At 50.6% G+C, this 15809-nt stretch overlaps 1 protein-coding gene across 4 annotated transcripts in view; it reads right to left on the reverse strand.

The window, feature by feature from the left end:
- Positions 1 to 15809, reverse strand: part of TNS3 (tensin 3) — a 332998-nt gene that overhangs the window by 11848 nt on the left and 305341 nt on the right. For all 4 annotated transcript variants that reach the window (XM_060304905.1, XM_030871279.2, XM_030871276.2 and 1 more), the window contains exons 22-27: positions 14410 to 15008; positions 13629 to 13715; positions 9499 to 9630; positions 5936 to 6031; positions 5144 to 5221; positions 3940 to 4017 (exon numbers count right to left, since the gene is read on the reverse strand). In XM_060304905.1, coding sequence (XP_060160888.1) covers positions 3940 to 4017; positions 5144 to 5221; positions 5936 to 6031; positions 9499 to 9630; positions 13629 to 13715; positions 14410 to 15008 — 1070 coding nt within the window. The remainder of the gene's footprint in view (positions 1 to 3939; positions 4018 to 5143; positions 5222 to 5935; positions 6032 to 9498; positions 9631 to 13628; positions 13716 to 14409; positions 15009 to 15809) is intronic.

A 15809-nucleotide genomic window follows, 5' to 3' on the forward strand; every position in this document is an offset into this window, starting at 1 on the left:
TGTAACCCTGAGACACCAGGTGGTGCTCCGATGGAAGCCCAGGCTCTGCCAGCCTCACAGGGCACGTACTCTGGAAGGGTTTGCTGCCATCATTCTGGAGCACTTTTCTTGAATGAGGTTGATACATGAGGTTGCAATTTAAAAATCATTAATGACATGTTTAAAAATTTTTTAATACATTTTTTTAAAGGTGCAGCTGAAACAAACATGTCAATCGGAGCAGACCTGATTTCACAGCCCACCTCCAAGGTCAAGTGCATGGGTGAGCAGTTCACCAGTAAGGCCTGCAGTAAAGTCCAGCATGTTCCCTGCAACTTTGCTGGGACCCAGAGACATGGGGACAAAGCTGCTGCTTTAACGTAAGGTAGCAATGAGCCCTAGTGGGCTCCAGGGACCCCCTGAAACAACCTGCGGGCTGTGAGCTCATGGTCTTTGGCGTGGGGACAATGCCTCACAACGCTGCTGTGGGACCAGCCCTTTCAATCGCGTCTACGTAGGAAAAGGATGAGGCCACTGCACAGCAAAGGCCACTCCTCTTGGGCCAACACAAGTGTTTTCACACGAAAGCAGAGCGGCAGGAGCACAACTACAGCTTACGTGACCACGTTACAGTTCCCAAGGCATTTTCAACATCCTATTCAACTGGTCCTGCAGCCACTGTGTCGGGGACCGATTATTATGATTATGTTGAGGTCTGCACGGCTAAGTGACCTGCCAGAGGCTGAGCCCCAAGTGGCAGGGCCTGGACTGGAACCCAGACTGGATACAGGCAGACGCTTCCTTTTGAGGCTTCAAGTTCTAGCATGCTTGCTATCTTGGACAAACTCCTGTCACCTTTGTTCTGGCCACGGATAACTTATCCTTTAAGGATAGTCTATGAAGAGTTCAACACTAAAAAAAAATTCCTTTTGAAAACAGAGGGATTTGACTTTAGCTGGGTAATAGAGTCAGTGATGTATAGTTTTACAGAGAAAAACTGCACAGACAAATAATGCAAATTGTACAGAGGAAGCAACAAGAAAATACCTGTATCTGCATATTCCTTCATTACGGAGTCACAGCTATAAAGTACGCTACAGACGTGAGGCACGGATAGAAGTACTTCTAGTCAGTCCTCCTGCAGACTCAGAGAATCCCTCCCCAACATTTCTGAGAGTAAATGTCTACCTTGAATGAAAGACCTCCAGTGGGGGAACTCAAGGTTTGGAGCCAGGGGGCCCCATAATTCTCTCCAGCTGTGTCTCTCCCTCACAGCCACACACCCACAAGAGCCCTGTGGTCTCTGGCTCGTCCACAACTCTCTTAAGCTGGGGTCACTGGGACTGCATCTCATGCTGCAAAAATGACCTGGCCTGAAACTAATAAGCTATTACAGCAGGGTTGCAGGATACAAAGTGAATACACAAGTCAATCACTTCCCTCTATAACAGCAGAGAACAAGTGGAATTTGTACTTAAAAACACAATCCCATTTATATTAGCACCCCCAAAATGAAATACTTAGGTATGAATCTAATACAATATGTATAAGATCTATATGAGGAAAACTACAAAACTCCAACTAATAAAATCAAAGAAGTAAATAAACTAAATATTCCACATTCATAAATAGGAAGACTCAGTATATAATTCTGATGTCAGTTCTTCCCAACTTGATCTGTAGATTCAATGAAATCTCAGTCCAAATTCCAGCCACTTACTTTGTGGATATCAACAAACTAACTCTAAAGTTTATATGGAGAGCAAAAGACCCAGGGCAGCCGACACAATATTGAAGGGGAAGAACCAAGTCAGAGGACTGACACTACTTGGCTTCAAGACTTACTCTAAAGTGACAGTAATCAAAACAGTGTGGTATTGGTGAAATAACAGACAAATAGATGAATGGAACAGAATAGAAAGCCCAGAAATAGACCCATATAAATAGTCAATGGATCTTTGACAAAGGGACAAAGGAGATACAGCATTGCAGAAATAGTCTTTTCCACAAATGGTGCTGGAACAACTAGACATCACGTGTGAAAACAACTAGACACAGACCTTAAACTCGTCACAAAAATTAACTCAAAATAGAATGGCTATAAATGTGAAATGCAAAACCATAAAACTCTTAGGAAAAAATTTAGATGACCTTGAGTTTGGTGATAACTTTTTAGACACAATACAAAAGACATGATCCATGAAAGGAAGTATTGATAAACTGGATTTCATTAAAATAAAAAATCTTTTGCTCTGAGAGACACTGTCAAGAGAATGAGAAGACAAGCCACATGCTGGGAGAAAGTATTTGCAAAAGACAAATCTCACAAAGGACTGTTATCCAACATATACAAAGATCTCTTAAAATTTAACAAGAAGACAAACAACCCTATTGAAAAATGGCCAAACAACCTTAACAGACACCTTGCCGAGGAAGAGACGCATATGGCAAACAAGCACATGAAAAGATGCTCCACGTCATATGTCATCAGGAAAATGCAAATTAAGACAACAAGATACCACTAAACACCTATTCAGAATGGCCAAAATCCGGAACACTGACAGCACAACTGCTGGTAGGATGTGGGGAAGCAGGAAGACTCATGCATCGCTGGTGGGAATGCAAAACGGTGCGGCCACTTTGGAAGACAGTCTGATGGTTTCTTACAAAATAAACATACTCTTACCATGCGATCCAGCAATTGTGCTCCTTGGTATTTACCCAGAGGCACTGACAATTACGTCCACCCTGAAACCTGCATGTGGATGTTTATAGCGGTTTTATTCATAATTACGAAAATGTATAAACACTCGAGATGTCCTCCAGTGGGTGAACGGATAAACAAACTGTGGTACATCCAGACGATGGAATATTATTCAGCACTAAAAGGAAACAGCTCTCAGACCATAAAAAGACATGGAGGAATCTTCAAGGCATACTACTAAGTGAAAGAATCCAATCTGAAAAAGCTACGGAGACTGTATGATTCTCATCATATGACATTCGGGAAAAGCAAAACCACGGAGACAATAAAAGGATCAGTGGTTGCCAGGAGTTAGGGAGGAAGGATGAAGAGTTGGAGCACAGAGGATTTTTAGGACCTTGAAACTATTCTGTGTGATACTATAACACTGGATACACGTCACCAAACGTTTGTCCAGACCCACGGACACTGAAACTATTCTGTGTGATACTATAACGGTGGATACACGTCATCAAATGTTTGTCCAGACCCATGGACACTGAAAATATTCTGTGTGATACTATAACGGTGGATACATGTCACCAAACGTTTGTCCAGACCCATGGACACTGAAAATATTCCGTGTGATGCTATAACGGTGGATACCTGTCATCAAACGTTTGTCCAGACCCATGGAATATACACCAAGAGTGAACAGTGATGTAAACTATGGACTCCGGGTGACTATGATGTATCCATGTAGGTTCATCAACTGTAGCAAATGTCCCACTGATGGGGGATGTCATGAGGGAGACTGCGCATGTGTAGCGGCAAGGGCTATATGGGAATTCTCTGAACCTTCCTCTCAGTTTTGCTGTGAGCCTAAAACTGCACTAAAAAATAGTCTAGTAAGAAGAAACGTGCCCCGGGGAGCTCGCTGTCTGGAGGTCTGTGTCACCCTGGGTCAAACTGCAGACTCACTGATCTCTTTAACATTTCCAGCTGGAGGGGCAGGTCGCCCACACTCTCCCAACTGAAACACAGGCTGTGACATTTACTCCACTGAATTTGGTCATCTTTGGCCTGCAGAGTCCTGGCCCTGCTGCCAGGACACTTGAAGCCCCACCCAGCCCAGCCCTGTGGCGGTTTCCACAGAAGGAAACCTCCTCTGACACAGCAAGGAGAGGAACCCAGACCGAGGTAAGAAAGGAAGCTGTGTCCCTGAGCCCGTCTCTGCCCAGGAACCTGGAGGAGCGGAAAACGCAGCGGGGACTGACCTGCCCCCTGCTTCAGCAGCTCGGCCGCAGAGTTGGCTGCCGTCTGCGGAGAACTTTCGGCTCTTTCCTCCAACGGGTCTGCAGGAAGGAGCGAGAAAACGCAGAAGTGAGTCCACCTCCCAGGCCAAGAATGACCATGACATTGTGGATGCTCAGGACCGAGGCCCGGACGGTGATGCACAGGCTCTGCAGAGCTGGGCCTTCCTCCTGCAGACAAGGGCCCAGCGCAGAGAACCATCACCACGTTCCAAGCAAAAGCTGGGATGGCATAGCCCAGCAAAATAGCTTTCTCACCTCCGAATTAATTAATGTGAACAATTACATTTTAAGAGGTAAGTCAGGGCTTCCCTGGTGGCACAGTGGTTGAGAGTCCGCCTGCCGATGCAGGAGACACGGGTTCGAGCCCTGGTCTGGGAGGATCCCACATGCTGCGGAGCAACTAGGCCTGTGCGCCACAACTACTGAGCCTGTGCGTCTGGAGCCTGTGCTCCGCAACAAGAGAGGCCGCGATAGTGAGAGGCCCACGCACTGCGATGAAGAGTGGGCCCCGCTCGCCGCAACTAGAGAAAGCCCTCGCACAGAAACAAAGACCCAACACAGCCAAAAGTAAATAAATAAATAAATAAATAAATAAAAAAAATAAAGGAATTCCCTTAAAAAAAAAAAGTTAAGTCACATTTGCCTGTATTTTAAATTAATGATGTTTCTGGAATATAATACAATTATGTGAACTTGAGATTGTCTAGGAAAGCGGGGTATGCCTGATCGCCTGCTGTGGGTGCTATTTTTAAAAATCTTTTCACCATGAATATTTTGAAACAAACACAAAGGTAAAGACAATAGTTCATCCAGCACCTGACGTCAACAATATCAACATTTTGCTGATTTTGTAGAATTCTAAAATTTAAATGTAAATGACCTGGAAGGTCTCTGAGCCCAGGCATTTTATAACTTTGAGCTACAGAATCTTGGCTCCAAGGAAACTTTTCACAAAGCCATGACATAAAGACATGACCGGAGGCTGCAGGGGCAGCGGGCCACCTCTTCTTACCTGACCTGGGTAAACTATTCAGGGTTTACCCACAGAGTACGTGATGGCAAGGAAGTTCTGGTCTGATTTTTCTCAAGGAATCTCTTCGGATCCCAACACCCTGCGGGTGACCCCACACAGAGCCAGAGCAGCCCTCAGGCCCCGGCAGCGTACCTCTATCCGGAATGAGCAGTTTGCAGGGCAAAGCCAAGGGCGTGATGGAATGCTGACACACCAAAGCCGTCAGGCTCCCTGTGAAGAGATGAAGAGCAAACAGGCATTAGCACTGCCCTAAATAGCCAATTTATCTCCTGAAAGGAGGCTGCTGTAAGGGGTGACCCCTTATAGTTTTAGCACCCAACATGCCCCATTATTGTGGGAATTTGTGCAAAACTTCAACGAAGCCCTAAGTTCAGCAGACGGCAGAGGGGCAGATAAAGGGAACTGCAGATGATTCTCAGCAAAGACACTTCATCACCAATTCATAACGAACAAGTCGCACAGTCTGCTGAATCTGAGGCAGCTCCCACCGGTACCACCGAATCATCTCTGTAAGGTGATGCTTTTCGCTCAAGCTCTGCCTGTGAGTTCATGCCGTCTTTCGGACATGCCCGCGGGGGCGGGAAGGCTCTCGTCTTACAGGGCGCCTGTGCTTCTCTTGTGCCCGGAGGGTGGGGTCACACTCAGGCGCCAACCTAGTCCACCTTTCTCTGCCCGCCTGCCTGGACCGTACCTTGTGGAATCTGCATTTCCAGTCCCAGCACCGTGCATTTTATTTGCTTAGTTTTGAGAAAGTTTTTAAGAAAATTTAATATCCAGTTTATTTTAGAGAGGATAATTGAGGAATCTCTGAATGGGGATGAAAAGTAAATGCTCTGCGTGAAGCCCCAGCGGAGCGATGGCAGTGAGCAGAGGCAACGCGTGAGCGTGGGTTCAGAACACCAAGTCAGGCTCTCAGCCACTTACCAAAATACGGTTCGTTGGAGCACCCTTTCAACCGCACCCCTTTTGGGGTGCACTCGATCAAAAAATGCCGAACGAGTTCATTGGCCAAATCTCCAGCTGTGGTAGAGGTTTAAAAGAAAGAGAAGAGAGTTTTAAAACATGAGAGCAGGGGAGGATGAGAGAGAAGGAAGGAGAGTCTGGCCCCCGCAGTAGGTTGGCTGCCAAGAACCACTCTAGGAATGGTAGCTGGGCTGCAGGAAGGCTGGCTGAGCACTGCCCGATGGGCAGCTAGAACCCCCTCCAGTGACTGTGCTTACAGGTGGAGGAGTCCTTAGGAGACAGCCTCAAACACTGCAGAATTCCCCGCGACGGAAATGAGCAGCTAAGAACTGGGAACATGGACCTCCAGCTCCTTTGCCTCCTAAGAGGAGAACTTAGAAAGACCCAGACACAGCATGATGACCAAGAATGAATCATTGGAAAGAGCGGGAAGGGTGCCAGTCTTCTGGGTAAGATTTAGCCAGGAGTCAGGTACACAAACCCCTCTAATCATACTGCTGCTACACAGACCTGTGTTCATGCCAGCCCACGAGCCCAAAGAGAAAGTGCATCACGAAAAGCCACAGAACGGCAAACTGTCTGATGGTGGAAAAGTACTGCACTATGCTAATGAGTCCCACAGACATTCACATTCACACTGCGCAGTGCTTCCGTCCTGCCTCGTTCAGCACCCTCCCTGGGAACGTGTTTCCATGGGAACGTGTCTCCATGGGAACGTGTCTCCATGAGAACGTGTCCCCATGGGAACGTGTCTGCCTGCGGTAACTTCTAACATTTCTGATGGCAGGACCTGCTAGAGGTGGGTTTGGGCTCCACACCTGGGCCATGGCAGGCTCCCCAGCAATGCTTATTTTAAACAACAGTGACAAATATCAACAACATCGGTGTCAGCATTTCACAGGGGCAGTATAGCTGGTAGGAAAGGAGATGATCAGATTCCATAAAAGGCAGTACTGAATAAAAATGGGGACAAGAACATTTTGCCATTCAGTTGTGGGAGGAAAATGATCCACGGCTTCCAAACTGAAGGCAGACACAGAGTGTGGTCTGGATGCCAGTGGTGAGAAGTGAGTCAGTGAGGAACCCAGCTGCATGGGGATTCGGAGACCAGCACCCCACACATCTGTCGCTGTCCCGTCTCCGGGGTGCCAGGGGTGGGTGGTGACTTGCTGGGCTTTTTCCCGGTCAACTGTCCTCTCAGATCTATCCTTAGACTGTGAAATCCAAATGCCAAATCCAGGGGTCGGGTGAAGGCAAGGCAACCAGACAAAATTTCGCCCAGAGGATGCGCCTGGCAATGTTGCATGTCCTGAACTCTGCTATTCTAATATCCTCTATTTTGTTGCCTTTGCCTGAAGATTGAGACAAAGTGGGCCTTAGAGACGGGATGCATGTCTGGAGGTAAGAATTATACACCACCATCTGTATTTCCAAAAAGATAATGCATGCAGTAAAAAAAAAAAAAAAGTTTTAAAAGCTTCAGCTGAAACCGAGGAGCCTGGGAGCTGCCATGCACTCACTTCTGCTCCCTCATCACCCATCCCTGTCTCCACAGACCCTCAGAGGTTCCGGTCCTGAGTCTTTTCTGATATAATCATCACTCAGCATGTTTCCAAATACTGCCAAGTGCCTTACATCCTCCACAATCAGGGCCGAGTCAGCTCCTGAGCTACAAAAGCCTCTATTTAAACCACTCTAAAGCCAGTGGAGTGTTTGGTGGAGTTTCTCATGCAGGAATTCTGGATGCCCTGGGGCCCTACTTCCGAGGCTCCCCTGTTCTGCCTGATCTGCACAGAGCCTTCTCCCCCTTCACTTCCAGACATGACAATAGCCACAGATCTGGCCTCTGAATCACCTGCTCCTCTCAGCCTCATCCCCCCCCCTTCTATTCACACAACCACTACCTTTGCCCAAACCGACCATCTAAGTTTCCTGAAAACCCTGTGGCCATGCCTGAAGCCAGACCCCTTGGAAACCAAATCTCATTCTTCAAGGTGTAACTCACTCCAAGGCAATTTTCTCCAGGAAGCTTTAAGCAGAGATTTCATCCCAGGATTTGGTACTGGGCACAGAGCGTGAGTGAAGCAGGTGAGTGTCATTTGGTTTAAACACCAAAGGTTCAGAATCTGTGCTTATTCTGATCTACCCTCGCCCCACCCAGGTGAGCCCAGGTGCCCTAGGAAGAGCCATGTAACTTGCTGACATTCCAGTACACAATCTCCATTTAGGGGAAAAGAATCTTTTCCCTTTCCTTAGAGTTTGTGGCATAGTTGGTTAAAAAAAAAAGGGCAAGGAGGGCAGGGTGCAATAAAAAGAAAAAAAAAAGAATAAACCAGAAACCGCATATTAGGGGACAGAGAAAGGGAAGAAGTGTATTGATTTGTTGGGAACCGAGCTCATCCCTGAAGGAGAGGTGAGAAAGGACCTGGTGATACTGTATGTGAACGGGTGGTATCAACGTGAGCTCAGGAATTTTTTAAAAGGCTACATTCCCTAGCTCAGGTCCTAGAGAGAAGGAGTGGTACTCGGATAGCAAAGAGCAAACCTAGCGATTAGATCTTGGTTTCTAGATACCGTTCCCCAATAAAAAGAACCAAGGATCTTTAGAGAAATGGCTGGGGCAGGGAAAGTACAAAGTAAGCCTAAAACACGTCTGCTGTTTCAGAAAGCTGGCGTGCTCAGGGACTAATGGGGGGTATGTCAGAAGGACAAGGGGCCGCTGGAAGGGGCTCACCTAGTCAAATCCAGGATCCTTGGAAACCAAAAAGTCATGGTGGCGATGGATTACAACACACAGGAAAGGGCATGTAGGGGCTTCCCCACAAGGTTGTGGCCTATGTTTGGGTACATGCATGTCTGCTTCATAATAATGCTTACCTCGCATGCAGGCCTCGCAAACTCTTCTATACATGGTTATGTTCGTGACAAAAAACATTAAAAAGGTAAGAAGAAGCCTTGCCTGTATTACACGTTATTCGGCTAGTATTTGCCCCTTGTGCAGAGTGTCGGACCAGAGAGGAAGAAGGCTTTGTCCCTTCCCCTAAGGAAGGATAATCTCATGACTCCAGGCTTGCACTGGCCTCACTTTCAATCCATCCAAATACTCCACTGGGTGTAGGAACAAGAACCGTGTATATAGGATGCCACATTCTATGTAAGCGAAAAGGAAAAATGCATGTGTGTGTGTGCATTGGACAGATAGTGAGAAGAATTTATCAGAGATGTCTACCCACAGGAAGCAGGAGGGAACTGAGGCATACAGGGCTGAAAATGGGAGCAAAGATGTCTTATCAGAGGACTTGCTCCATTGTTCTCACATCTGATCACCCATCAAAGCAATAAAAAAAAAAATTACAAATAATTAACCTTCCTTCTTGAGCCAAGACAGTACTTACCAAAATACACCAGAAAAAATAAATAATAAGAAGAAAACCTATGAGTGTTGTTCCGGGTCACCCACCACCTCACGGGCACAAACGTAACTGACAGGCGAGGTGCCGCTGAGAAGAGCCGGCGGGACCCACCTTTCTTGTTCAGCTGCAAGACGGAGGGCGGGGGCGTGGCCACCTTCATGGCCAGGCCATAGGCGCCTCGGAAGGAGTGGCTGTCCCTGACGATAAATGACCCGGGTTCCTTGTCCTTCAGCATAGCGATGGCTGCAGAGGGGAAACAGAGAGACTTGAGTGTGTGCCGGGGGAGGCCACGGCCTGTCTCCACTCAGGGCCGTGACAAGGGTGAGGGAAGCCTCTGTGATGACCCGAGGTTTCCTGGGGGCCTGACTGTAAAGGACACAGGGGCGCAGGGTGGCCCGTCCCTTTAGATCACAAAAGTGCTGCCTTCACACACGACTCCTGTTAACCCCGCAGCACCTGTGAAGGCCAAATGAGGACCCCCCCACACACACACCTGACAGCCCAGGAAACCGAGCCTCACTGGCTCAAGTGCCCAGACCAGGTCCCGGTACACACAGTGTGACCCGGCAGGAAGTCAGGCGGGGCCGCCACGCATTCCCCGCCGTGGCCCTGCCCTGCGTCTCCCCGCGTGGCATTTTTCTTAGAGATTTTAGAAAGTGCGCTTTCAACTTTCAAAAGAAGGTAAGAAGTTTCCAATCCCACTTTCTGAAGACTGTGAGAGTGTACCCCAAAAGTTACTGAATATCTAATACGAATTCCAAGATTTGCCCCAGGGGGATCGTAGGTGGCCTTCCGTCCCGTGGCTCTGAGGCAGGCGTGGCAGTTATGGCCAATTGCTTCCAGCCTGGACGAGGCTGTGAACCCGTATTCGATGCGGCCGTCACCAGCCAGTCAGGGCCACGAGCTGCACCTGGCACTGCACCTTCCACCTGCCCCTGGTGAGGCTGGGAGGCATGTCACACTGTCACCTATGAAGAACATCCCTCCCCTTCAAGCTCAAAGTCTGGCTCCCCCAGGTCCCATTCTCAGGATACGGGAAGAAATCGGGATGGATGGATGGGTTAGGGTGACAGTAACCTCAAGGTGACGCAGCCCAGACACCGGTGAGAGTTTTCTCTAGTAACCAGAACATCTCTCAGAATGTCTCTTATAAACTTTACATTTTACAAAAAGAAAACTAGGGATTTAAAATATAAGGCACTAGAAAATGACAGCCGTGGAAATGCCGCCTTTCTGGAGAGCCCGAGACCCTGTCTGGAGCAGATGGGGGGCCCGGACATAAACTCAGGAGTGGCAGGAAGCCCCGTCGCGCCTCAGGAAATAACCCCAGGAAGCCCTCTGTCCCAGGCCCCTGTGCATCCCGACTCCAGCCCCAAGCCCCCGCATGGCGTTTGCCCGGCTGCAGGATGAAACAATTGGTTTCTTGTACACACTCTTCCATGGCAATGCCCCAGCCCTGCCGCAGGGCAAGGCCGCAAGGCAGGAGCCTGTACACTGACACACACAGGGCAGGAGGGACAGGAGAGCACCGTGCTCTCCAAGGGGAGCGGGTTTGGTAGGACCCTGGGGGGTGCAAGCCTGACACAGTGGAGTGAAAGCCCACCTGCTGCTCCAGCAACTCAAGGCCCGGGGGGGGGAGGGTGGGTGGACCCCACGGGGCACCCCAGGCCTTCGCAGCTGGTTTTATCTCATAGCATGTTTTCTAAATACGGGGGCTGAAGACCTATTATGTTTTTAAAGTAGGGGAAAGACCACTTACAGAAGTTATAGTTTTCAATTGTGATAACCTCACCAGAGCTTCTTCTTTGTAAGTCATGATTTTACTTCACTGTGGTGGAAATAAGCACCCCAGCCTCATGGGAGGCCGACTTCTGGGCAGCAGAGAGAAGGCCAGCTCTGCTCCGGCCCGTCCTCCCCTCCCAGACCCCATCCCTGAAGCCAGGCCAGCCGGGCACAAGGGAGCCGGGGTCTCACGCGCCCGCAGAGGGAACCTGAGGGCGATGCTGGGCTCATTGTTTCTGGAACAGAAACGAGCCCGCATTGAGGGTGTGAGAAGGAGCTCGTGCACACCCACGGGATCGTCATCGCCTCTCTCCCTGCAGCTGGTGTTTTCAAGGATCCGAGGGCAGAGGCCTGAGAGCACGGCTGGAACAACCATACTTAATTTCTACTTTACTTTCCTCCTACAGTTTTTATGTTCACCTTTAAAAAGTCCCAAGGTACTAATCTTGCCATAGTAATATGTGAACAATTGTGCCCCTAAACAGGCTATAGGGCTTTTCTTTTCCCCTCCTGAATCTCCCTGAAATTTCAGTACAGTTTTTCCAGAAAAAGGCACATCCCAGCAGTTACAACAAAACCCAGGGATGGCTTTCTTCCATCTGGAGAAGTTGACACACCCAACAGAACATTCATCTGTGTAGGTGTTGTCTATACAAAATATCTAGAAAATAGAGGAAGTTATGCTTTTGGAGTTCAACTGGAAAAATCAATGCCCAATGCACATATTAACTATTTTGAGATGGAATCCACCCCAAAGAAATATGTATATATTTTTTGCGGTACGCGGGCCTCTCACTGCTGTGGCCTCTCCCGTTGCGGAGCACAGGCTCCGGACGCGCAGGCTCAGCGGCCATGGCTCACGGGCCCAGCCGCTCCGCGGCATGTGGGATCTTCCCGGACCGGGGCACGAACCCGTGTCCCCTGCATCGGCAGGCGGACCCTCAACCACTGCGCCACCAGGGAAGCCCCGCAAAGAACTATTTTTAAATGTGTGGCTAAGATTAGGCAAATGACAACAGTAATTGCTACCGTCCAGCAGGTACCACCAAGGGAGGTCCCCTCCACCCAGATCGTCTCCCCCAAACCCCACGCGGAAGGCTTTCCCATCGCCATTGCACAGGACGACCCGCCTAGTGCTCTCCAACCAAGCCTGCCTCTTCCGGAGCCGGAGCCTGGCTGTTCAGTCAGAGAAGGGGGCAGCCCAGCCCAGCCTTCACCCTGGTCTGAAAGGCTGAGCCGCCGGAGTACTCTAGGGCAGGGTCCCCAGCAAGCACTTCTCAGGGTCTGTCGGGCTGGATGAGACAGCTGGAGCTAAGGGCCACAGTCCTGGGGGTTCTTGTGACCAGAGCACGGAGGGGACGAGGAGGAGCATCTGGCCACAACAGAGCCTGGAACGTGGGGAGTGCACGGCACAAAGGCCAATTCAGGGACTCAGAAACCTCTCCAGGCCAAGCGAGCTCCCCTCATAGGAAATGACAATAGGTCCATTGAGCTCATGGGAAGAAAGGCACATTCTTACCATTTTTATTATCTGCCTAATTGAGTAGAAGAATTTCAGTGACAACGTTGGACAGTGCTGTTTTCCAGCCATTTAACTGTTCACATCCAGGCACTTTTGAGAAACACTCCCCCGGAGAGCAGTTGCGATTTCTTCCCCACTGGCTGAGAGCAGCCCCTGGGGTATCTCCTTTCTGGGTATCCTGGCCAGCATCTGCCAGCCCCAGCCAGCTCCACGGCATCCTCTCTCGGAGGGACGTCCGGGAGTGATGAGCCCACCCACAGGCGGCCGTGTCGTCACCCCCAGGGAGGACGGTGGCTCCCGTGAGCAGGGCCAGCACGTCGCAGGGATCCCACGAATTCTGCCGGAGTGAGTGCTGTTCGCCTGAAGGGCTGCCCCAGAGGGACCACCACCGACGGCATGCCAGCGTCCCTCTGGGACACCTCTTCTATTCGTGTTCCAGTAAAAAGTGACACGCGACTTCGCTGCTCAAAAATATTAACCATTTCTCATTTTTGCCAGCTGTCTTCCGACTGTACCGCGCACCCAGAGCTGCCGTGCTGCGTGTGACATGCTGGACTGAGTCCGCCAGCAGCTTGTCTTTCCAGCGTGACACAGGCAGGTGTGCCCATGAACGGTGTTAGAAAGACACCTCTCCTTCCCCCACCGGCTGGGGCCCATGATGTCTTCTCATCACGTCATCATTGGCAACGCTGGCCAAACCTTGTCTGGTGGAAGCCACCAGAAATTACACCCCACACACTAGAACGATCGAGGCCGGTGCCCATCCCGGCCAGCTCCCTCATTAGGACTGAGCTTTTCCAAGAAAAACGTAAAGGTTGTAGCCTTTCCCTCAAGGCGAGTCATGAAGTGACTTCCTCCAGCTCATCCGTCCCACCCTGACGCTCCCACCCCCGCGGTCCTGCTTCCCGGATGCAGAGCCCTCGTCCCGCCCACGCACCTTGCTCTCTGGAGATATCTGCCTTGTACCAGAACTTGGATGTATCTTGGACAAAGTTCACGGACACGTGCTTATCACCTGGATTATCTGCAAAACAGAATTCAAAAACAATAACTGTGAAGGGCGTTTTTCATTGCAACTCTCACCTCAAAGGGACCTAGAAATTCAAAGTCCCACCCTGGGCGAGGACGGGGTGCTCTGGGGAGAGCGCTCTCTTTAACTACAGGGGAGAAGCCTGACTCGGAGCAGGCAGTGGCTGTTTCATAACAGAAAACACAAAGACAGCGGGACACTGCGATCAGGCCTCTGCAACGTATTTCAACAACACGTAGTTAGAAAGACAGGAAGCGCACAGAGCAGAGTGGGTGTTGCTTTACTCCTGTCAGTGTCTTATTATACCTTTTACATTTGAAACATTTCATAATAAAATTTCAAAGGTATTTGTTTCATGTTTTTTTTTACAGTTACTGTCACAGAACCCTGATTCCAAGTCAAAGGGGAAAAAAACAGAACCACCCTAGGTGTCTGCATTTTCTGCTGTTGGAATGAATCTAACGTGAACGAACGCACAAGCCAGATGAATTGCGAGGCGGTGTTGTGCTTCGGGCTAGTGAGATGGAAAAGACCCCTTGAAGGCTCTGGATTCTTCTCTCAAGCCGCTCAGCCCAGCCCTAGCACTGGTGCTCACTGGGCAGGCCCAGCTGTAGCCCCAGGGTCCGTCCCTGCCCAAGTGCACCTGTGAGCACAGGGGTGGGCCCCCTACCCGTGGAGACGCGCCTACCTGGGGAAGGTGCAGCTCCCTCCGCAGCCTTGGGAAAGTCCGGGAGGATGTTTGGGAAAGGGATGCTCATGGTGCTGCCGCTGTGAGGGCTGGAGAAGCCGCTTGAGGATGGAGACACGGAGCCGAAAGAACGGTCCCCCTCCGAGGCCCGCTTCTTCTCGGGAAGGGGCGGCTGCCCGGGCAGGGTCAGCCCCGGGCCCTGCAGGCCGGGGCTGTGGTGGCTGCTCTGTCCAGGTGCCACCGTGAGAAAGCTGTGGGACAGGAAGCCGTTGTCGGCAGCCTCAGCTGCTGTCCGCGGGGCGCCGGGGGCCTGGGACGCTCCGTGGGAATTGGCCAGCAAGGCCCCCGGGTCCTCGCCGGGGGGGAGCCCACCTCCTTCAGGGGCAGTGCCGAAGCTCAGGAAGGCCTGGCTGCCTGGGGGGCCCAGAGCTTCCGGCGGCTCCGCCAGGGACAGCTCGTGGCCGTGGAAGGACGTCTGGAGCTCGGCTGGCGGGAAGTGGGGCCGCCCAGGGCCGTCCTTGCCGGGCCGGCTGCTCCCCAGCAGGGTCAGCGTGGACCTGGGGCTGGTGTCCACCCACTGGTGCTCGGCCGAGGAAGGGCTGTTCAAAAGACAAACCGTCAGGGGACAACACATCCAGGGAGATGCCTGGAAATTAGCAACGGTTCCCACATGGCGGGGTGGGGGGGAGGCTGGGCGCCGAGGCTCCCCCTGCAGCAGCGCGAGACTCCCCGAGTATCTGAACTCAGGCCCTGCCCTTCCAGCCTCCCCCCTGACTGTTGACCCCAGATGCTCAGTCTGCAGCCTCAGGGACCGGGTGGGGGGTGGGGTCCGACCCTGCCTCCCCAGCCTGTGTGCCTCTTCCTTCCTCGCTGTTCACCTGGCAAAGTCCCCTCTTCTCTTCAGTTCAAGACGTAGCTCAACTGTGTCCTGACTTTGAAGCCCGTGTCCACGTGTGCACAGGGATTAGCTGTGTCCTCCCTCTGGTCCCACCACGCATGCACCAACCATGGGATCTGCTTAAACCTCCCTCCCCCCGTTCTCTTTTTTTCTTCCCGATGCCCAACACAGGTGCCTGACATAGTCAGTTTTCGTAAGTGCTTGCAGGACAACCAGCTGATAAAGGATACATGGGAGATTGCCATATCGAAAATGGGAAATTCCAATATTAAGAATATTGGAAATTACTCTATATTTCGAAATATAGAAAGACAGCTAACATACTAGCAAACATGTATTTGCTCTGTGTGTGATGTCGAGTCCCGATACGCAATGTCCCCCTTTTTTGTAAAGAGAAAGGAGGTGGAATTAGGGTGGTAAATAACTGTAGGGCAATGTGCCCACAAGTAAAATACTAAGAAATGATTCCTACCCTGAGCATCTGAATTTGCTCAGCGGCAGT

The sequence above is a fragment of the Globicephala melas genome, chromosome 9 (genome assembly GCF_963455315.2).
Source record: "Globicephala melas chromosome 9, mGloMel1.2, whole genome shotgun sequence".
Classification (NCBI taxonomy): domain Eukaryota; kingdom Metazoa; phylum Chordata; class Mammalia; order Artiodactyla; family Delphinidae; genus Globicephala; species Globicephala melas.